Genomic DNA, 23,839 nt, shown 5'->3' on the forward strand with positions numbered 1-23,839 from the left:
CAAGATCACCTTAAAAATGTTGCACAGTGTAAATACATTCTTCAATTACACGGATAAGCTAATAATTAGCATAAACATTCATTATTTTCAAGAGAATCAAGTTTCGTTTATTCCCCAGTGGCTACACAAGAATTTATAATTCAAATATGATGTTTTTTTCGAGTAATGTTGGTTTGTTGGGTTGTCTTGTGTAATGGAAAAAAATTGTGTATGTCCGTGTTTAGACACACAAATTTCTCGGGAAAGTAAATTCAGTTTTTAGGCAATAGTCTGTGTTTAGACACACAAATTTCTCGGGAAAGTAAATTGAGTTTTTGGGAGAGAGCGGAGAGGAAAGAGCTCCTCAATACTCTTTCCTATCCCCTATTGCCTAAAAACTTTCCCGTGTGTCTAAACACGGACATAGGGGGTAGGAAAGAGAATTGAGGAGCTCTTTCCTCTCCGCTATCTCCCAAAAAAAACTCAATTTACTTTCCCGAGAAATTTGTGTGTCTATACACAGACTATTGAAAATTTTCATTTCAAAAACAAAAGCTCTCTTTTTTAATTGTGTGAGTGAGCAAATTGACACACACCGACAGCAGAAGGGTGCCCTTTGACCAGCCTTGTTTTAATTAAAAAAAAGGAATTTCACAACCCAAATGTTTGTCAACTGATTTGACTTAATTCAAAAACAAAACAAAAAACATAATTTTTGCAAGTTATTTTAACCATTTATTTTCACTTTTCTTTGGTCTGTTCCAGAACTACAAAAATCTACTAATTTTTACTATTTTTTCCGATAACATAAAGGAAAAAATGTTATCGTAGTAAAAAATAGTAGCTTCTTGCAGGTTCTAGAACACAGCACTTATTGTTAAAGTATTTTTGAATGTTAAGTATTATGAATGAAAAGTTCATATAAAAGCTTTGTTCCAGAACTAAAGAGTTTTTACAATTTTTACGACTTTTACACATTTTACCCGAAAACCCGTTCCCGTACTCAAAAACGTTGTAAAATGTTCACTTCTCTTTAAACGAAAAATGGCGCTGAATGAAGCTCTCTTTAAAAACTTTGTACTCGACAAATTTAAGCATGTAAAAAATAGTAATGGGAGGTACAGTTCTATTGGGGCTATCTGAAGACGTAGACCACGACCGAAAAATTTTAAGTGGAAAGTTTTATACCTCCAACGAACACTAAATACCCAATTTCAGTCATTTCGGTGTGATAAGTCGAAGGTCCCACTAGAGTGGTTTCATTGAAATTTTTAGGGATTCTTAAATCGAGTTCCCCACTACAGCTACTTCATGATTTTACTCTAGTATGGAAATCGACCTAGGAACCCTGGATTTCATGAAATTTTTTCATTGAAACCATCTGCAGAGCGATTCTCTAACACATATTTTGAGTTACCGACAAAAATCGTTAAAGTTAAAATGCTTATAAATTCGGTAATTAACGAAATTTTTCGGTAAGTTAGCGACCAAAAGAAAGTAGTCGTAAAGTTTTATGGGTACTTTACACGATATGTTTTTTGCATATGAGTTGTCACTTCTCCCATACAAAATGTATATGCAAAGTGACAACTCATATGTAAAAAACATATCGTGTAAAGTACCCATTACCGACAGCAACAGTGTTGTCAACTTTTATTTGAACTTTTCATACATAATTTTGCATTTTAATTTTACCGACATTTGTCGGTAACTCAAGAAATGAGTTAGAGAATCGCACTACTGTAGTGGGATTCTGTAACTCATATTTGCTGTTACCGACAAAAATCTGTAAAATTAAATCGCAAAAATATGACTTAAAATATAACGAAAAGTTGGCTTCACTGTTTGTGTCGGTAGAGGCTAGCGACTACTTTTTATTCATCGTTAACTTACCGAAAAATTTCGTTAATTATCGAAATTATAAGCATTTTAATTTTACCGACAATTATCGATAACAGCAAAAATGAGTTACGAATCCCACTACTGGTGTGACCAAGGACTAATTAGGCTAAAACTTTCAAAATACCGAAAATCGGGTGGTACCGTTCTATGGGGGCTATATCAAAACGTGGATCGATATAGCCCATTTGCAATACCAAACAATCCCAGGAGTAATAGAATCTTCTGTACCAAGCTCAATCTTAAAAATTGCGAGCTGTATCTTGATGTCAACAGACAGACGTTCATGGTTATATCGACTTAGAATTTTACCCTGATCAAGAATATATATAATTTAAAGGGTCTACGATGAATATTTCAATGTGTTACAAACGGAATGACAAATTTAATTATATAGAATGAAACATCGAAAGAAATTCAAATATCGTTTTTTCTAATTTATCTTAAATGGGAGCTTGTTCTCTGTGAGCAACCCCGATGTAAACGTACTGAGATTTTTTCTTAATTTTGCCGTTTTATAGATAACGCGCATTGACATTACTGACAACTATCAAACTACTACAATTTTACGCAAATCTAGAACAATTTGACAGATGAGTTTACTGAATTTGCTTTCTCGGAGCCGGTTAATTTTAAGGAACAATTGGTAAGGATAACACGTACGTAATTTGTTCGTCAATTAAAAATTAATAATAAACTTTTATCACTTTGCAGTTTGAAGACACCTACTAATTTTAGGGTTATGTCTTCTGAAGTAGATAAAGCCCAATCGGCAGCGCCGACAGAAGACACCATTTTTGGAAAAATTCTTCGCAAAGAAATTCCCTGCAATTTCATTTACGAGGATGATAAATGTGTGGCCTTCCATGATATTAATGCTCAAGCACCAACTCATTTTTTGGTAATACCACGTAAACCCATTGTCATGCTGTCAAAGGCCAGTGAAGAAGATGAAAGTCTATTGGGTCATCTGATGTTAGTTGGCAGCAAAGTCGCTAAGGATTTGGGTTTGGAAAATGGTTATCGTGTTGTCATAAACAATGGCAAAGATGGAGCTCAATCGGTGTACCATTTGCATTTGCACTTTTTGGGTGGTCGCCAAATGCAATGGCCACCAGGCTAAGAGAGCGATTTGTATTACGGCTATAAGCCCGTAGTTTCAAAGCATTTGTAAAATGTTGAAATAAAATAATAATAAGGAATGTAATTTCTTAACAAAGTAATATTAAAAATATATGTATATTGCATTTATTGATTATAAAACATTTGGTTCCATTAAAATATTTCCCACTGGAGTTTGTGCTGTTGGAGAATTGGGTTTTAAAGCATTTGCTGCCTGGTTGATGTTGGTCATATTATAGGGTATCGTCGAGGCTGTATTGTAACGACGTCTATCTGTTATCCCACTACCATAGAACCCCGTGTCTCGTGTTTGTTGTTTCTTTTCTATTACGCGATCGAAAAATCGGGATAGTTTTACGGCATCTGTAGTACCAGCAGCTATGGATCTTGGATCACGACAATTAAGCCAAATTTCTTCTGCTCCACATTGTTCGGCTGTAACAGAAAAATTTGATTATTTTAAATCCTAGTTTAGTTTAAATGTTTCCAAAATTGATCATATCCAATATTAGTCTATAAAAAATTCGCTTTGTCACGCATTTGATTTCAGTAGATTAAAATGTTGATGAATTTGCTGTTGTTTGTATGAAACACTTGGAAGTTATCTAAAATGCGATAGTTGAAGTGATATTACCGGTTGTTATCTTCCTGTTTGTAGAAGTTGTTGACAATCATAAAAAAGACAACTAAAAAAATATATCTGTAATAGCCGATAATTCATAGCATTTTGGAAAATTCATCTCGACAATGATTAACCTCGCGTAAAGTATTTTTATAGTCTCCGCCATAGCATGGAGGGTTTTGTGTAACGCATTGAAATAATCGTTTGCGACCCTAAAAAGAATATACATATATTCTTGATCAGGATATAGCAATATATTTTTAGGATATTTGTACTTCTTTGACCGAACTACCTGTAATTTAACATTAGAGATTCCCAGTGGTCACAAAACATATAACAATCAGGCATGTTCTGGTATTCACCTCTGCACCTCACGTGTATCGAACACACCTAAAGCTGTTCTGCAACACACTTTACACCTAGTTGGGGTGTATTCCTCACACTGTAATTTTGATGGCGAGAGCTGAGTGAATCCTTATTTTTTTAAGAAACTAATTGAAATTTTCTACAAAAAACTGCATAGGACTAAAATCTTATATGTTTTCTATTAGCATTTAAAAAAATATTTAATTTTCTTAACAAAATATGATTTAAAAATGTATTTTTCCTAAAGTACCAAATTCACCATGTACGCGCTCTTGTAGAAGTTCGTTTCTTTCGTGCATGTTCTGGAATTCACCGTGTATCCATTTCACATCACACATGCACTTCACCTGTGAAAGCAATTGATGTTCTGTGTTTCACGTGAAAAGAGCTTTCATATTTCACGAAAGAACTTTGGAAAGCTTTATTACAGCTTTCAAACTTTATCATTAACAATGAAAAAATATCAGTCTGCGTTGGCGCATCAACGAATACACATGCGTGTGTGGGTATGTACGCTTTGTTCTTTTGATTGTTTACGAAACAGACGTAAACAAAGAAACGAACTGTTACAAGAGCGCGAACATGTTGAATTTAGTACTTCAAGATAAAATACATTTTTAAATCATATTTTGTTAAGAAAATTAAATATTTTTTTGAATGCTAATAGAAAACACATTAGATTTTAGCCCTATGCTGTTTTTTGTAAAAAATTTCAATTAGTTTCTTTAAAAAATAAGGATTCACTCAGCTCTCGCCATCAAAATTACAGTGTGAGGAATACACCCCAACCAGGTGTAAAGTGTGTTGCAGAACACCTTTAGGTGTGTTCCATACACGTGAGGTGCAGAGGTGAATGCCAGAACATGCCTGTTTGTTTACGTCTGTTTCGTAAACAATCAAACGAACAAAGCGTACACACCCACCATGCATGTGTATTCGTTAATGCGCCTACGCAGACTGATATTTTTTCATTGTTAATGATAAAGTTTGAAAGCTGTAATAAAGCTTTCCAAAGTTCTTTCATGAAATATGAAAGCTCTTTTCACGTGAAGTACAGAACATCAATTGCTTTCACAGGTGAAGTGTATGTGTGATGTGAAATGGATACACGGTGAATTCCAGAACATGCCCGAATATATTTTTAGGATATTTGTTACTTTTTTGACCCAACTACCTGTAATTTAACATTTGAGGTTCCCAGTGGTCACAAAACATTTCTACCAGAAGTTGTCGCCGTAGGTCCATGTTTTGGTATAGCTCCCATATAACGGTACCCTCCGATTTTTTTATTTTATTTGCCTTATTAAGGCGAAGGTCATTTATAGTGATATTTAATTCTCTTTCGAGTTGAGCTTATTAGACCTATTAATACATTGAAAAATTAGGAGTCTACCGAAGTCCCACGCATTCAACCATTACGTTACGTTTCACGGGTGGTTAAGCCGATCTTCAGGCGTATTAATGTTGTTTTTGTGGCAGACGAAGGCAAAGCTTGGGAACTAGTATATATATCGCACTTCATTAGATAAATGCATATGCGAAATTATGTCAGTTAATTGAAACTCCAAACTTTACCTATAGTTATTTTGAGGATTTTATCTACCATTTTACAGTGTTTTATTTAACTTGCTTTGGTCCGTTTAGTTCAAATCTGGTAACTCATTTTCCACACAGTTGCAGTTGACCAATCGAACTGAAACATTGCACATTTTTCAGATTTGGATGACAATACATGAATATGGGCCCAATTTTTCCTACAGCCCCCATATAGCGTTACCACCCGATTTCAGGTTTTTTGAGGATTTTATCTTCATTTTTCCCGAATTAGCTGTCATTTGGCATTTCCAATGATACAGACATTTTCCCACCAAAAATTGTGAACATAGGTCCAGGTTTTGGTATAGCCCCGTTATAGCGGTATCACCCGATTTCAAGTATTATGAGGATTTTATCTTCATTTTGAGGCCGAATTGGCTGTAACTTGCCATTTGGAGTCCCCAATCGTACAGAAACTTCTCCACCAAAAATTGACATAGGTCCAGGTTTTGATATAGCCCCCATATGTAAGTGACGGTGGTAAAAATAAAATATTTTTTTAAAAAATGAAGTTTCAGTGTTTTATTTGGAAATGCACTTAAAACTAGGAAATAATTTTTCGCTTTGCCTTAATAAATATATTCTTTCTCGTGATGGAATCTCTCAAATAAAACGCTTGCATTTAAATTATAAATGGTGGCAAAATTAAACGGCAAGCATTTTATTTGAGAGATTCCATCATGAGAAAGAATATATTTATTAAGGCTAAGCCACAAATTGTTTTCCTAGTTTTAAGTGCATTTCTAAATAAAACACTGAAACATAACTTTTTAAAATTATATTTTATTTTACCGTACTACCTGTAGTTTAACATTTGAGGTTACCAGTGTTACATCCCCACCAGAATTTGTTAACATAGGTCCATCATTCGGTATAGCCCCCATATTACGGTACCATTCGATTTTCGGTATTTTAGCTGTAATATTCAACCGAACTACATGTACTTTGACAATTGAATTTCCCAGTAATCACAACACTTCTCCACTAAAAATTGTTTCCATATAAAGGTATCATCCGATTTAGCTACAATATTTAACCGAACTACCTGTAATTTGACGTTTTAATTTCCCGGTGGTCACAACATCTCTCCACAGTTCCATGTCTATATATAACGGTACCACCTGATTCTAGGTGTTTTGGCCATCTGTAATTCAACATTTGGAAGCTCAAAAGAGTGGTCACAAAACTTCTTCATTGAAAATGTTCATCATAGGTCCATGTTTTGGCCGGTTTAACATTTGAGGTGGTCACAAAATAATTATACCATTTCAGTTCAAGTTCGGCCGGCGGAACTTTTTGTACCTCCACTATACAATTTTCTGTACTAAAATGGAATAATTATTTTGTGACCAAATGTCAAACTGGCCAAAACATGGACCTATGCTGAACATTTTCAATGGAGAAGTTTTGTGACCATGAATTAATATACCTCCAAACTATGACGGAGGGTAAAAAAATACTTTAGGCAGCTGTATAAATAGAAACTAATTCCCGCGTACGATATTGAAGAAATAAGAATTTCGATCAAAACAACTTAATATCGAAAGCGAAAATTAGGCACTATGTCGGCAGGTTTACTCAGAATATAATGTTAAATGTAATCGTTGCAAAACTGGTATCAGACGTTTTTTTACTACTTAATTTTATACTGCGTTAACAATTCCTTTGTTAGTCAGGCGTTGTTTTACTACATGATATCCACAAGGTTGCTTCACTTCTGCTAGCAAAGCTCTTAGTAATGTCATCTACAAAATGCATGAAACGACGACTATAACAATGTGTTGGTCCACTGGGCCCAATGTGGACAAAGCAGCCAAGGACAGTACATATCTGGTTTAACAAATATTCTCACAGATTATATTTCTACCCTGACTTTGGGTCCGCAGTTCTACTTAAATATAGTCATGTGTGTAACTTAAAACATTAATTAACAATTAAATCTTATCTTTTACCTGAACACGTAATAAATAATATAAATTGCATTTACTTTTACCTATGCCGCCTGCCTTTTGTACGGTTTTTGGTTGCCTCTTCTCATCGACCAAGTCTAATTTGGTACCCATTACCAATATGGGTATTTGTGCAGCTCCAACAAATTCTTCAGGATCAAAAGCATTTTGTTCATCACTTGGTTTATGAACACCAGGATTGCTACCCGGCTTGTAGGTATCTTTACCCTCTTTACTGAGTATCTCGAACAGCCAATCACGTAAATTATTATGACTTTTACGATTTGTTAAATCATGCACCATTATAATCCCATCAGTGGGTGCATAGAAGACACTACGAGAGTTTTTATGACTCAGCGAACCACCAACATCGAAAAGTTCAATAAAATATGGTTTCTGTTGTGGTGTACCCTCTTTGTATTCATGTAGTTTGACTTCAATATTACATCCCACTGTCCATCCAGGTCGGCTTAGGCTTTCTCCATGGGCAATTAAATGGGTGAGACATGTCTTTCCAACACCTACAAGAGAAATTAACATTTGAGTACAACTACATCAAGGGAATAACTATGTGCATGTTAGTTATTTATAGTTAAATGTTGAACGTACCTGAATCTCCAACTAATATAATACGAACTTTATCAATTGTATTGCTCATATCTCATGAATAATGTACTTAGCAATAACAAACATAAATAATAAACAATGCTTCTTCTTGTAAGCTAAGTGTATGCACCAGGGTGCGATAACATAACAGTACAACGATTTGTTTGATTATTGCAGGACGTAACGTCGACATAATTTCTTAAAAAAACTCAGTCCGTTATAAGGATTAATAGTACGTTTATATATAACGGATGGTCTGTTCCAGTACTGCAAGAATCTACTAATTTTTACTATTTTTTCCGATAACATAAAGAAAAAAATGTTATCGTAGTAAAAAATAGTAGCTTCTTGCAGGTTCTGGAACACAGCAGGAAATTAACAAACCCACTGTGTTTCTAATGTCAATTCCTTTGCTTATATTTGAAATAAATCCTCATAAAGAAGGTTAACTCTGCAAAAGTCTATAAAGCGGGGTACATACGATCAGTTTTGACTGTCAGTTTTGCTCAAATAATCGTTTGCTTGCCAGTGTGGCCGTTAATTTCTGTCAGTCATCAGGCAACCACAAAATATTTTGTGGTTGCTGGACTGTTTGACAGTAATCGATAATTCCGAAAAATCGACAGTCAAAACTGATCGTGTGTACTCCGCTTAATATAAACATGGCCTAATGAATAAAATAAACATGTAAAAAAGCCACAATGAAACGTCAAAATAGCTGAAATCGAAATTGCGCGGTACTGTTATATTTGTGCTATTCCAAAAGATGGACCTATGTATATTTACAATTTTTGGCGGAGAAGTTTTTTGACCACTGCGAATCCGGATTCAATTTGGACCGAAAATATCGTAAAAACTGCAAAAACACCTGAAATCGGGCGGTAGAGTTATATATTCGAAAATTTTAATGTTTTCCATGCCGAGATGGTAATGGTAATTTTTTAAACATTTTATGTCTTGTTCATGCTAAGGCTAATTCGTTCTCTATTCGTTGTTCGAACCCAAATTACGATATAATTACTTCATTTCCCATACAAAATTTTGAGAAAGAACAACGATTTTTGTACATTGTTCAATTTAAATTACTCTCAGAACGACGATAAAATATGTCCCATCTCTAACAAATGAGAGAATTTATCGAAATAAATTAATTATGACAGGAAAAATACAAAATTTAAAATTTATTAAAACCCAAACACTTTAAAAAAAACTACAAAATATGAATGAAATGTAAACGGTTTAACGACTAGTTTACATTCAAATCATAGCAAATTTTGTCTTCTTTTCCATTGCAGTTGCATTTCTTGTCCATCGTTTCAAATTCGCGTACAAATTCAGAAACAAAAATCAAATGCCTGCCGGAATAAGTCTGTCTGGTTACTTTCCCAGCAAGAATTGTCCAGCAAGAACTTTCTCAGAGAGTAAGGGGTTTTTATTCTCTTTTGCTAGGAAATTGTAAAAAGTAAACAGACACATTCCCAGCAAAAACCAGCAAGCAATCAGCTGACTTGCCAAAACAGAACAATTTGTCCGCCAACAAAGGAAGAAAACACGTTGTATTTTATTAAAAATAAAAAAGAAAATGAAACAAAAAAGTATTTTTCCACTTTACAAATTTGTTCTCCATAAAACAATACAATCAGACTATGTTATTTCCACAATAAAATTGTTTTTAATGTTCACAAACATAAATCAACAAAAAACTAAAAACGGCTGATTGATTGTTTTCAGGAAGAAGAAGAGCTTGCAAGTGCTTGCTAGAAGAAATTTGTCCAGCAAGAATTTGCAAGCTCTCAGTGAAAGAACTGTCAAAATGTCTCTCTCGAATCGCTCTCTTTTGCTGGTTTTTTGTGTTAACAGACGACTTCCAGCAACAATTGGTACAAATTGTTACAAATTTTAGGGTAACCAGACACAGCTAATGTCTGTATACCAAAAGTTATTGTGGCAGGTCTCTCTCTCTCGTTAATTTTTAAAATAGAAACATTCGAAAATTTACTGAAAACACCAAAATAATTGAATTTAATATTAAATAGATATCTGAAAGAGGGATAAATATTTTTAAATGGTTTTATTTAGCTCACCCCGTTTGTTTTATTATTTATTCTTGGGTCAAATTTAGTATGTAATTCAAATTTCACCCTCTTCCTGTCAACCGATTCATCTGAAATTTTGTAAACGATTTGGATTTTGGTGGCAATACAATTATGTTTATTCATTATCATTATATATTCAAGATGGCCGCCGCTACAAAATGGCGGATAACGTAGGTTTTATCAATCCCATCAATATGGGTATCAAATGAAAGGGCTCAACAAACAGAATACAATATACTTTAAAAAATTGAAATCCAAAATGGCGGCCGCCATGGTTTAATAAGAAAGGTTAGCCAAAGCTTTCTGTCAATTTAAATTTTTTCTTTCGATTGTTCCTAAAACGTCAAAACAATATACACAATATGTGTATGTGTGTGTGCTGTTTGAATAATATGCCAAACAATATTAAAAACAATGAAATTCAATGATTTTTAAATTTGTTTTTAGAACATTTGTATGGAAGAAATTCGTAAGCTTTGCATTGAAACAAACGTTTTATCATATCCACAACTCGATTATGTGGAGAAACCTTCACACTTCATTCATTTTTCGCGTTTTTTATAAAATGCTCAAAAATGGTATTGTAAACAAACCCACTTGTTGCTTTTGTGTTTACTAATATTGACGTTTTAGGAATTAAGGAAAAACAAGGGTTCTATAGATTGTTTTCATTTAAATGTACCTCTTTACTTATACCATGGCGGCCGCTACAAAATGACGGATAACGTAGGTTTTATCAATCCCATCAATATGGGTATCAAATGAAAGGGCTCAACAAGCAGAAAACAATACACTATAAAAAATTGAAATCCAAGATGGCGGCCGCTACAAAATGGCGGATAACGTAGGTTTATTAATCCCATCAATATGGGTATCAAATGAAAGGGCTCAACAAGCAGAATACAATACACTATAAAAAATTGAAATGCAAGATGGCGGCCGCTACAAAATGGCGGATAACGTAGGTTTTATCAATCCCATCAATATGGGTATCAAATGAAAGGGCTCAACAAGCAGAATACAATATACTATAAAAAATTGAAATCCAAGATGGCGGCCGCTACAAAATGGCGGATAACGTAGGTTTTATCAATCCCATCAATATGGGTATCAAATGAAAGGGCTCAACAAGCAGAATACAATACACTATAAAAAATTGAAATCCAAGATGGCGGCCGCTACAAAATGGCGGATAACGTAGGTTTTATCAATCCCATCAATATGGGTATCAAATGAAAGGGCTCAACAAGCAGAATACAATACACTATAAAAAATTGAAATCCAAGATGGCGGCCGCTACAAAATGGCGGATAACGTAGGTTTATTAATCCCATCAATATGGGTATCAAATGAAAGGGCTCAACAAGCAGAATACAATACACTATAATAAATTGAAATCCAAGATGGCGGCCGCTACAAAATGGCGGATAACGTAGGTTTTATCAATCCCATCAATATGGGTATCAAATGAAAGGGCTCAACAAGCAGAATACAATATACTATAAAAAATTGAAATCCAAGATGGCGGCCGCTACAAAATGGCGGATAACGTAGGTTTATTAATCCCATCAATATGGGTATCAAATGAAAGGGCTCAACAAGCAGAATACAATTTACCATAAAACTTGAAATCCAAGATGGCGGCCGCTACAAAATGGCGGATAACGTAGGTTTATTAATCCCATCAATATGGGTATCAAATGAAAGGGCTCAACAAGCAGAATACAATATACTATAAAAAATTGAAATCCAAGATGGCGGCCGCTACAAAATGGCGGATAACGTAGGTTTATTAATCCCATCAATATGGGTATCAAATGAAAGGGCTCAACAAGCAGAATACAATTTACCATAAAACTTGAAATCCAAGATGGCGGCCGCTACAAAATGGCGGATAACGTAGGTTTTATCAATCCCATCAATATGGGTATCAAATGAAAGGGCTCAACAAGCAGAATACAATATACTATAAAAAAGTGAAATCCAAGATGGCGGCCGCTACAAAATGGCGGATAACGTAGGTTTTATCAATCCCATCAATATGGGTATCAAATGAAAGGGCTCAACAAACAGAATACAATTTACCATAAAACTTGAAATCCAAGATGGCGGCCGCTACAAAATGGTGGATAACGTAGGTTTTATCAATCCCATCAATATGGGTATCAAATGAAAGGGCTCAACAAGCAGAATACAATATACTATAAAAAATTGAAATCCAAGATGGCGGCCGCTACAAAATGGCGGATAACGTAGGTTTATTAATCCCATCAATATGGGTATCAAATGAAAGGGCTCAACAAGCAGAATACAATTTACCATAAAACTTGAAATCCAAGATGGCGGCCGCTACAAAATGGCGGATAACGTAGGTTTATTAATCCCATCAATATGGGTATCAAATGAAAGGGCTCAACAAGCAGAATACAATATACTATAAAAAATTGAAATCCAAGATGGCGGCCGCTACAAAATGGCGGATAACGTAGGTTTATTAATCCCATCAATATGGGTATCAAATGAAAGGGCTCAACAAGCAGAATACAATTTACCATAAAACTTGAAATCCAAGATGGCGGCCGCTACAAAATGGCGGATAACGTAGGTTTTATCAATCCCATCAATATGGGTATCAAATGAAAGGGCTCAACAAGCAGAATACAATATACTATAAAAAAGTGAAATCCAAGATGGCGGCCGCTACAAAATGGAGGATAACGTAGGTTTTATCAATCCCATCAATATGGGTATCAAATGAAAGGGCTCAACAAGCAGAATACAATATACTATAAAAAATTGAAATCCAAGATGGCGGCCGCTACAAAATGGCGGATAACGTAGGTTTTATCAATCCCATCAATATGGGTATCAAATGAAAGGTCTCCACAAGTAGAATACAATTTACTATGCAAATTTGAAATCTAAGATGGCCGCCGCTACCAAATGGCTGATAACAATTTTTTATCAATCCCACCAATATGGGTATCAAATAAAAGGGCTTGACAAGAAGAATACAGTGCACTATACAAACTCAATATTTAAGATGGGCGCAGCCACTAAATGACGTATAATTAAGATTTAAATATAGAAATTGAATCTGTAATTTAGGTATCTGATTAATCCAGCCTGAATCCACCACCCAAGTCAAGATTTTTTATCGTGTTGAGGACTGTGTGGCGTTAGGGTGGCTAAAAATGATACGTCGTTAGCGGTACACCACCCAAGTTAAGGTGAAAGGTTAAAACGCGCCGAGAACTGTATGGCATTAGGGTGGATAAAAATGATATGTCGTTAGCGTTTTCCCCTCAAGACCCAGGCGCATCTTGTTGTACATAGCCTTGCCCCTTTATTGGACCTCTGGGGGGGTCGACCGTTTAAATGACCATTACTCGTGGGAACAAAATGGTAAAAAAAATATATAAAAAATACAAACACAAATAAAACAGAAACTGCAACACAACGTAAACGAAGGCTTCAAAAAGCGAAAGAAAAGTATAAAGCAAAACGAGCTAAAGAAAGTGAAGGTGATAGAAATAGTCGATTACAGAAACGACGGGAACAATTAGCGACGTCAGCAATGTCAGCGATATACGAAGCAACGTCAGCGATATACACAAATGACGGCGTCAGAAACGCCTGAAGAATATGAAGCCAGGTTAACAAAGCAACGTGAGCGATACACACAGATGATAGCGTCAGAAACGCCTGAAGAATATGAAGCCAGGTTAACAAAACAACGGGAGCGATACACACAGATGTGTGTTGCCTTTAATACTATCATGGGCTTCTTCAATACATAAAATGCAGGCCAGCACTGTGGATCACGCAGTCGTATACTTAGGTGCGAAACTGTTTGAAGAAGGTCAAGCCTACGTGGCTCTTAGTAGAGTAAGATCTTTGCAGGGACTACGTATGGAGGAGTGGGACTGCAATAAACTAACGGGCAAGAAACCTTGCAATAATGAAGCACTAAATGAATGAAACAGAATGCGAAGTAAAAACTAAAAACTAGAAAATAAAAAATAGGTAAAAAACTTTGCAATGATTAAGATAAATGTACTAAAAATCAAAAAATAATAAAATAGATACAGTCGTGGGAATTATAAACATATGCATAGACTAGACTAAAATAAAACCGTGGGGCACGTCAATTGTCTACAAATTATCGACTTAATGTGCGATAGAAGAATCGTTTAATTCGTCGTTAGGCAGTTGGCCCGCAGACGGTGAGGAAATTACTTACTATTTTCTTGCTCATGGAAATTCCAATAGTTATACACTCCATGTAAATAAAAGAGATGTTTCAACTAGTTCATCGTTGGACATTCACACTGCTGGCTGGCGAGGAATCGTTTCACTGCTCGTAGTTTGTCTTTAATCGACAAAGTACTACTCGCTCACCACTATGAAACCCTAAAACTCGCTTATAATCGAGCTTGCTAGCTTGTTTCCACATTCTAGCCCTACTTATCACACGTCCATCGTTGTAGGTTGAACAACTGCCTAATTATAGTGTAATATTACAAAACAAACATTTTAATCAACGATTGTAGACAATTGACGTGCCCCACGGTTTTATTTTAGTCTAGTCTATGCATATGTTTATAATTCCCACGACTGTATCTATTTTATTATTTTTTGATTTTTAGTACATTTATCTTAATCATTGCAATGTATGTTTAACATAAAACCGTTTAACTTAAAAAGTTTTTTTTTACCTATTTTTTTCAGTTCATATCAATTAACTTTACTCGTTTTTTGGCTGAAACTTTCTTTAAAATCAGTAAACAAAAACCATGAAAATATGAATCTTGTTGCTATGAATTGTGTACCATGTCGTATGAACGTGTTAATTCGTGTACGTAATTATGAGAATGAACGACGTGATTCAAATGCTGGTATGAACATGGCATTACTTGCAAAAGTTCAAATACTGTCCTCCGAAACTATTCAGAAAATTGTCAACATAGGTCCATGTTTTGATATTGCCTCCATATAACGGTACATCCCAATTTTCGGTATTTTCGGATTTTAGCTCAACATTTTTAACCGAACCAGCTGTAAATTGCCCATGTTTAGGTATATCTCCCGATTTTCGGTATTTTGAGAGTTTTATTTATAATTATAGTTTTTGACTAAACTACCCGTAACTTGACATTTGATATTCCTCGCAATCGCGGAACATCTCGACCAAAACATTATCAACATAGATCCATGTTAAGTTATAGCCTCCGTGTAATGGTACTTCCCAATTTGCTATTTTGAGGATTTTATCTACAACTTTTATCCGAACTAACTGTATTTTTAATTGTCAACGTTTTGATATGGTTTCAGGGTTATCAGTTTTCATCTACATTTTCGGACAAGATTGGCATATATGGTTTCCAGTGGTTAAAAACTTCGCTATAAAAAATTGGTTTTATTTGGGTTTTTTAGTTTCTTTACTGAACCACCGTAATTTGGCGTTTGAGATTCCCTGCGGTCATGAAAATTGTCAATATCGGTTCATGCTTTGATATAGCTCCCATGTAACGGTACCTCCTGATTTTCGGAATTTTGAGGATTTTAGCTACAATTTTTAACCGAACATGCTGTAATTTGACATTTAGTATTCCCAACAATTCTCCACCAAAAATTGTTAATATAGATCCATGTTTTGGTATAGTCCCCATGTAACAATATCTCCCGATTTTTGGCATTTTATTTAGCTACAATTTTTAACCGAACTAGCTGTAATTTGACATTTGAGGTACTCAACACTTCTCCATCAAAAAATTTAATATAGGTCGATGTTTTGATATAGCCCCCATGTAACAGCACTGCCCTATTTTTGTTATTTTGAGGAGTTTAGATAATTTTTTTGTTTTCAATAGCTGTAAATAGGCATTGAAGGTTCCAAGAGGTCACAAATCTTCTTTATGAAAAATTGCCGTGATATGTCCACATTTTACGGTACCTCACGATTTTAGTTACTCTCAGTTTTTAGACTAACGACTTTTCCTCATATACACACACCTTCATGCGGGCAAAATGTGCCTCATCGAAATAATGGTTTTAGACCACAACCGACCAAGAAGAGGGCACACAAAATTCCCCTGCAAACATTTGCTATCTGTTTCTTGTCCAATGAGTCACTTCAATTAGATTGCACAAACGAATGTGATAGTCGCATTCTTATCCAATAAGATCATGCTCTCGGGAGGAACTGTTCCACTCATTAGATACTTTTTTGAGTGTCTCATTGGACACTGCAGAAAGTTATTAAAACGATAATATGGGTGGTGCAATGGTAAGCATGCTTGCTTTGCAATCTGAATGCCCGGGTTCGATTCCCAGCCCAGTCGACAATTTTTTTTTTTTGAATGACAAAATTATTATAAGCTATAAAGCATTATTAAAAGCTAAAACATTGATAAAAATAATAATAAATAAAAAGAAAAAAAAAATAATTTTTTTTTCTTTTTCTTTTTTATTTGATTTGATTTAATTCTTTTTTATTTTATGTGTTTTTATTATTGTTGACCCATTGGCCGTTAATCCTTTGTTTGACTTATTTTTGGATTTTTGGTTTTTTATTTATAATTCATTATATTTTATGTTTTTAGAATTTTTGTCGTTCATATTAATTTTTTCATTTGAAAAATGTGATGTCGCCTGACCTGGTAATAGAACCCCGGACATTCGGATTGCAAAGCGAGCATGCCTACCATTGCACCACCGTCTCATGTAATCATCTGTATACAAATGTCTTATTTGTTCAAATTACAACAGTTCTAAAAATAGATGCAAGCTATCTCATTTGTATCCAAATAAACGATGGAAAATAGATAGACATCATAATGATACAGAATTGTTATTGTTATTTGCCTATCGTATTTTTATCTAAATTTTGACTGGATACGATGCAAATGGGATAACAATGTAATTGTTGTTGTATATTAGACAAATGTCGAATTTTTACAGAAAATTAGACACCAAAAAGATTCTCATTTATAAAATTAGATAAAACTCACTTCCAATTGCTGGCAGGGTTCTCAATATTTGCAACTTTTGACAGTGTGTTAGTAACGTTGTATGCACACATGCTGCAAAACAAAAACAAATCAAAACATTTGTGTGATCTTTCATTGCGTTCGGGTCGTGTGTGTGTGAATTGCCGAAAAACGTCGTAACTTTAACAATATCAAAGCACGACATTGTTTTAGACCCCAAGTATGTTTTGACGAAATCCGTTTAAGACACTTTGGAGTCGATTTAGTAATGTCCGTTCGTCTATCTGGCTGGATGGAGCGTATAATAACTCTCGAACGGATCAACCGATTGGGTCCAAAATTTGGCTTTAGTAATATTTTGCCCAAACTTAGTTTATTTAATTAATTAGGTCATGTTAGCTCGATTAATTCAATTAATTAAAAACTTTCATAAATAATGATCTTCGTCCTAATGAGACAACAATAAATACTAGTTTATTTAAGTTCTAAGATGCGCCGCTGCTAGAGGTACCTCATCCACGCAGCATAACTCTCGAAGGCAGTAATCGATCTGATCTACATTTTGACCGTTATAATATTTCTACGAGACATAGATCAGGTTCGAATATGGACTATTGTTAACTTCTTCGGGTACTTCCCACACAAAAATTCAGAAAAGTGCAGTTTAAGACCTGATCTCGAATCGCTATAAATCCTTTTGCAACAACTTGTATTTGCAAGTTTTTTCCAGGGGCAAGTACGTATTTACTGAGAAAATGACCCGAAAGCTGCCCATGGTAGTGGGAATCGTGTGTAGGGGCTGGAGCGCACGATAAATCTCGAACGGATCAGCCGATTCGGTCCAAAACTTGGCCTTGGTAATATATTGGCTAAACTTAGTTTAAGTTTAAAGAAGAACCAGATCGGCACAGGTGCCGTGACATAACTCCCAAAACTATTTTGGGAGTTATGTCCGCCTTTGTTTGCGGACATAAGTCCCAAAATTTTTGGGAGCTATGTCCGACCACACTTTTTTAAAATTTAATTTTTTTAAATACAATTTTTATTTCGAATCTAGAAGAAAATTACAAAATAAATTTTATTTCGAAAATATTTTTTCTTTCATTAAACAATTTATAATTGATTCAAAATTTTTAAGGAAATTAAGTAGTAGCCAATACAAATCAGCATTTCAACAAAACTTTGCCAGCCGGATGTGTATATATTTTTTGTTTTTTAGTGGCCATTATGATGAATGGAGGCTTATGAAGCTAATTGATGATGTGTCGGTAGTGGAAAAGCGCCGAAGAAAATATTAAAAAGAAAACCGTGCGATTTTTCACTTTTTATGAATATAAAAAGTTGTTTAAAAGTATGCAAATACCTTCTTAAAAACTAAAAATGCCGCAGGCGAAAATACAACATTTTTGTAAAAATAAATAAAAGTCATGAATTTGCTTCCAACCATTTACAGGTCATGACGAATTAAAAACGCTTTTGGGATCAGGTGATTATTCCGTGTGGGTAGAGTCTTTGTTAATATATATTTGCTTATTGTTATATAACAAAACAATTCCAGCAAAATTTGAAGGAAGGGGTTCCATGCGATGACGTGATTTCATGGCGTCTTTTGCATTGGTTCCGATCCGATCCGATCTTTTCATTAGCATTTGAACCAATGCAAAGGAAGTCGTGAAAGATCCGATCTTTTCATCAGCATTTGAACCCATGCAAAGGAAGTCGTGAAAGATCTGATCTTTTCATCAGCATTTGAACCCATTCCATCGATCCAATATTTATTTATACACATTTTTATTTATACACATTTTTCTAAATATGTATATAAGATTAATTATTTACAATAGGCTTGATGTTGTCGGAGACTCGAAATCACAACCAACGTTGTTAAAACTCTCGTCGTAATGATAATGTTATTGCAAAGGGTTGGTGAAAATGACATACCAAAGTATTGGTGTAAATGACATGCTTTGAATCCAAAAATGAATAGCATCTCTTGGGATCCACGCTCATAAAAAATTCATTGATGAAGATGCTACAAAGATGACATGCCAGATGACTTGCACCCATGATTGAATGGCATCTTTGGCATCGAACATTTTGCTGGGAATGTAACTTTTGAAGCAAAAGCATGGAGTCAAACAGTATTGCGATTAGGATTAGGAGTCTATGAACCGTAGTCTGTATATCCCGACTCCGTGCATAAACACTTTCCTATTTTCTTAATGTAAATTTCTGATTTTTTAGTTGGCTTGCACGGACTCTATCAATTCAGGTAAAATAGCAATGCCTTAGTGTTTTCTTTTGTTATGGGCACAATAGCTGATATTTGAATTGAAAATATTCGATACAAGTTCAATCTGCAGCCGCGGATTCTAATTATTCATATGTTTGGAGGTACCTAATTCAAATAAGTCGTTAAGGTTGGACTCTTGAATTAATAAAAACCATGCAAAGTAGCGTGGGACGATTTGAACAACTTATTGGGCCCTTCGCGTTTCTGATTTCTGGGATTGTACAAATCAAAAAAGTTCACTAGACCACGGTGAAAATTGAGCCTCCCGATTTTGACTTGAAGTTTTTTATCCTCAAGGCAAAACTGCCTGAAGGGGCGTTCCAATACTTTTGGAAAGTTCTTATTTATTGTCTTGGGTACAATTTTTGTCTTAGCGTTGGATCGAAAATCTCAATGGTTTGGCTGTTATATGCCAACATATCCAAAAAACGTGGATAAAAAACTGCAAAATCAGGAGGCTGTGATAATTGGATATGAACTTTAAAAAAGAAAAAGTGAGCAAAGGTTATAGTCGGGACGGGGCCGACTATGTGATACCCTACAACAATACGCCTGTGCATCTACCCCGACATCTACTTGGTACTGATTGAAAGCTTTGCTGGACTTTTTAATTAGAATTTTACATGTCTTTAATACACCAAATAGAAGCAGAGGTGTTTGTCATTAAAGTAAAGACTTTTGCAATAACTCTGATATTGTACCATATATGCTACATTTTGTATTTATTTAAAGATCAGTAGTGGGATTCTCTAACTCATTTTTTGAGTTACCTACAAATGTCGGTAAAATTAAAATGCTTATAATTTCGGCAATTAACGATGTTTGTCGGTAAGTTAGCGACGAATAAATAGTAGTCCTAAAGTTCTACCGATAGCAAGAGTGTTGTCAAATTAATTTGAATTTTTCGTTCATAATTTTGCGTTTTAATTTTATCGATGTTTGTCGTTCTCGAAAAATGAGTTAGAGAATCCCACTACAGTTTTAGTTTCATTATTAAGTTCTTTCCTTTGAATATGTCCAACAGAAGCAGAATAAAATTCGATAAATTGGGATATCTCAGCATCTGCAGAAGCTTTCAAAAGGTACCTAACCAGAGCTATGATATTCGTCATTATAATTAAGGGCTCAAAAATGAAAAGTTGGATTTCATTAGCGACAATTGCGATATATTCGTTGTTTGACTACCTTCGACAACTTACTTTACATCGTTGAGAAGGTGATATTTTCTACTTTCATTGTCAGGTTTTGCTTTTGGTAGACACCTTATAGAAGCTGAGATATTCGCTTTGGAAAAAAAACTTTGACTTTTTTCTCCAAATAAGTTTTTTGGCCATTCCGACCCCTATATATTATCCGACCATCACCGGGACCCCCATCAACACCCAAAATTTCGTGACGATCCAATTTAGATGGACAGACGGACACACATAGCCAGATCGACTCACACACATTCATTTTATGGTATATATAAGTACGACCATTATTTCGATGCGTTACAAACTTTTTGGCCAAAACCTACTTATAATACCCTCCCCACATAGTGGTGTAGGGTATAAAAACCAAACTTTTTATAACCTCTATGACATTAATCCCCTTTGTAACTCTATTCGACATATTCGCGAATGGAGTTAAATCGGGATTGCATTGAGATTCTGCAAACCGAAAGGAATCCCAAAATCAATGTTATAGCCGATGTTCTTAAAAAATAGCTTAAGATCTTCGAAATACATGGTACATGTTTCAAAATTGTATCTGAAATATTGTGAACTTTCTCTCTTTTGAATTTATATACTTTGAAATCCTGCGTACGTCCGTGGTGGAGACGTAATTTCACAGCTGGTGTGGACTCAAAAAGTAAATGGAGTAAGGAAAATCCCCCATATTGCACACATTAGCGACTGTATAACGATGGCAAATTTCAGCACATATGACATTGATCGATAGTGTAAACTACCTCTTAGTGTTTTACGATAAAAATGAGGCCTAGAAGTATGCTACAAAAACTGTGAAATTTTATGTTATCAAGAAATTGTAGCAACAATAAATAAAATTGGAACATATTCACCATGAAACTTCACAAATGGATTTTTTTTCTTTTTTATTTTTTCTTATATTTTCTTTGTCCTTTCAGGACGAATATCCAAAACCCAGTATTATATCGCACCAACAGTGACCTGCTGGTAAATTTCAAGCTCCTAGCTTTATCGGGTTTGACTGGGTGTTGATGATAAAGGCCTGCGTACATAAGCTCCCTTGCCTGCTTACCTTGCTTACTTCTGATAAAAGAATAGAAAAGAAAAGGGCAACCCAGTTCGAAATTAGCTCGGCCTTCTTTATTCTTTTAATTTTATTATGTCAGAAATGAAGCAGAAAAGCAAGGCAAGCAGGCAAAGCAGCTTATGTACCCAGGGCTTATGTGTCCCTTTATCACCCAACTTTTTTATATGCATACATATTCACTAAAAAAACAAACAAACATTTTTCCACAACATCCCATACGGGACAAGGGAGACTTCTCTCATATCAATGAGTGCACCCCGATTCAAATTTAGCTCAATGATATGGGACCTACTGTTTATCGCCGAGTCCGAACGGCGTGTCGTAAGACACTACTTGTGGAGAAGTTTTTCAAGGCTGAAATACTCAGGAAATGTCGCCAACATTACTGACGGGTATTTTCCCACCATTGAATTTTTTTTTTATGTTGCCTGGCCGGGGAATCTAACCCACGACCTTCTGCGTGCAAGGCGGGCGTGCATACCATTGCACCACGGTGGCACCCAATATATTCACTAATAATTAATTATAAAATCCGTTAAAGTGCTGTAAATGAGGTGTGATAAGTTGTCATAAATATTGGCATGAATGTCACACATTACGAAGCCTTTAAAGCCCACATAAATTTCCCATTGAATGCATTTCAAATGCATTCAAAATCCTTACAACTAATCATATATACATACATATGTACGAATGTACATACATACATGTATGTATATGAGTATATATGTACCTGTATTATCCAAACCCACGATTTGAAGTTTGCTTAAACTCTTCACTATAACGTGTACATTTACATTGGGTTGATTGCATGCATTTCAAAATATTAAAACAGGCGTGAAAAGTTATCAGTTTCATAGCACCCATTAACTGGATACAAGGCATTTCTACATTTGAGCAGTATCTAACATACGAGTGCGTATGTAGCATGTGTGTATGCACATTAGGGTAATAACATTTTTGTAATTTTTGCAAATATGAACAAGTAAGAACGACGTTAAGTTCGGCCCGGCCGAACTTGTTATACCCTCCACCACGTGTTGTATTGAAGTTAAACTGAACAATTAGTTTCCTTTCGTTTATGAAGCAGACTAAATTCCAAATTCCAGCAAATCTCGGTAAAACACTGTGGCTAACTTTCAAAATACTGAAAATTGGGAGGTACAGTTCTATGGGGGCAATAATAAAGTCGTACAGCTATACCTACAAATTTTAGGTGGAAATTTTGCACCACCAACGAAAACTAAGTACCAAATTTCAACAATTTCGGTGGAATATTGAGGCCACAACCTTCAAAATACCGAAAATTGGGATGTACGGTTCTATGGGGGCAATATGAAGGCATGGACCTATACCTACAAATTTCAGGTGAAAACTTTTGCACCACCAACGAAAACTAAATACCGAATTTCAGCGATTTCGGTGGAATTTAGAGGCTACAACTTTCAACATACCGAAAATTGGGATGTACGGTTCTATGGGGGCTATGTGAAGACGTGGACTATACCGACAAAATTAGAGGGGAAAGTTGAATGCCCCTAATGAAGACCAAATACCAAATTTCAACAATTTCGGTGGAATATTGAGGCCACAACCTTCAAAATACCGAAAACTGGATGTAACGTTCTACGAGGGCTATATGACGCCGTGGACAACGAAGACTAAATACCAAATTTCAGCCATTTCGGAGGAATATTGAAGCCACAACCTTCAAAATACTGTAAATCGGGAGGTACCGTTCTATGGGGGCTATATGAAGGCGTGGACCTAGACTGACAAATATAATATAAATTTCAGCCAGTTCGGTGTGATAATGAAGCTAAAACCTTTTAAATGCTGAAAATCGGGTGGCACCGTTCTATGGGGGCTATATCAAAACGTGGACAGATATAGCCCATTTACAATACCAAACATCGTAGGAGTAATAGAAACTTCTATACCAAATTACAAAGTTCTATCTTAAAAATTGCAAGCTGTATCTGGATTTCAACAGACGGACGGACGGACAGATGGACATAGTCATATCGACTTATAATTTT

At 35.2% G+C, this 23,839-nt stretch overlaps 2 protein-coding genes across 3 annotated transcripts; one reads left to right on the plus strand and one right to left on the minus strand.

Annotated features, from left to right (window-relative positions):
• The first annotated feature begins 2,377 nt into the window (after nucleotides 1–2,377).
• On the plus strand, nucleotides 2,378–3,112 carry HINT1 (histidine triad nucleotide binding protein 1). The gene is made up of 2 exons (XM_073973001.1): nucleotides 2,378–2,524; nucleotides 2,593–3,112. The coding sequence occupies exons 1-2, from the start codon at nucleotides 2,472–2,474 to the stop codon at nucleotides 2,999–3,001; spliced, it is 462 nt and encodes a 153-aa protein (XP_073829102.1). The 5' UTR covers nucleotides 2,378–2,471; the 3' UTR covers nucleotides 3,002–3,112.
• Nucleotides 3,099–8,263, minus strand: LOC141397085 (rab-like protein 3). Of its 2 annotated transcripts, none has more exons than XM_073972999.1 (3): nucleotides 8,143–8,263; nucleotides 7,572–8,054; nucleotides 3,099–3,435 (listed from the first exon to the last, which is right to left on the minus strand). In XM_073972999.1, the coding sequence occupies exons 1-3, from the start codon at nucleotides 8,189–8,191 to the stop codon at nucleotides 3,134–3,136; spliced, it is 834 nt and encodes a 277-aa protein (XP_073829100.1). In that variant the 5' UTR covers nucleotides 8,192–8,263; the 3' UTR covers nucleotides 3,099–3,133. The 2 variants fall into 2 exon arrangements, with proteins under 2 accessions (XP_073829100.1, XP_073829101.1); XM_073973000.1 differs by having other exon boundaries at nucleotides 7,578–8,054; nucleotides 8,143–8,256.
• Between the last annotated feature and the right edge of the window lie 15,576 nt (nucleotides 8,264–23,839).

This window comes from Musca autumnalis, unplaced genomic scaffold (assembly GCF_047663935.1).
Source record: "Musca autumnalis isolate F117 unplaced genomic scaffold, ASM4766393v1 scaffold_3, whole genome shotgun sequence".
Lineage (NCBI taxonomy): Eukaryota > Metazoa > Arthropoda > Insecta > Diptera > Muscidae > Musca > Musca autumnalis.

Excerpts from the sequence above, each read along its gene's own strand:
- HINT1 (XM_073973001.1), top strand. The coding sequence starts at position 2,472 with ATGAGTTTACTGAATTTGCTTTCTCGGAGCCGGTTAATTTTAAGGAAC. Across the intron at positions 2,525-2,592 it reads TTAATTTTAAGGAACAATTG|TTTGAAGACACCTACTAATT; the intron begins GTAAGGATAACA and ends ATCACTTTGCAG.
- LOC141397085 (XM_073972999.1), bottom strand. The coding sequence starts at position 8,191 with ATGAGCAATACAATTGATAAAGTTCGTATTATATTAGTTGGAGATTCA. Across the intron at positions 8,055-8,142 it reads TATATTAGTTGGAGATTCAG|GTGTTGGAAAGACATGTCTC; the intron begins GTACGTTCAACA and ends TTTCTCTTGTAG. Across the intron at positions 3,436-7,571 it reads GGCAGGCGGCATAGGTAAAA|CCGAACAATGTGGAGCAGAA; the intron begins GTAAATGCAATT and ends TTTCTGTTACAG.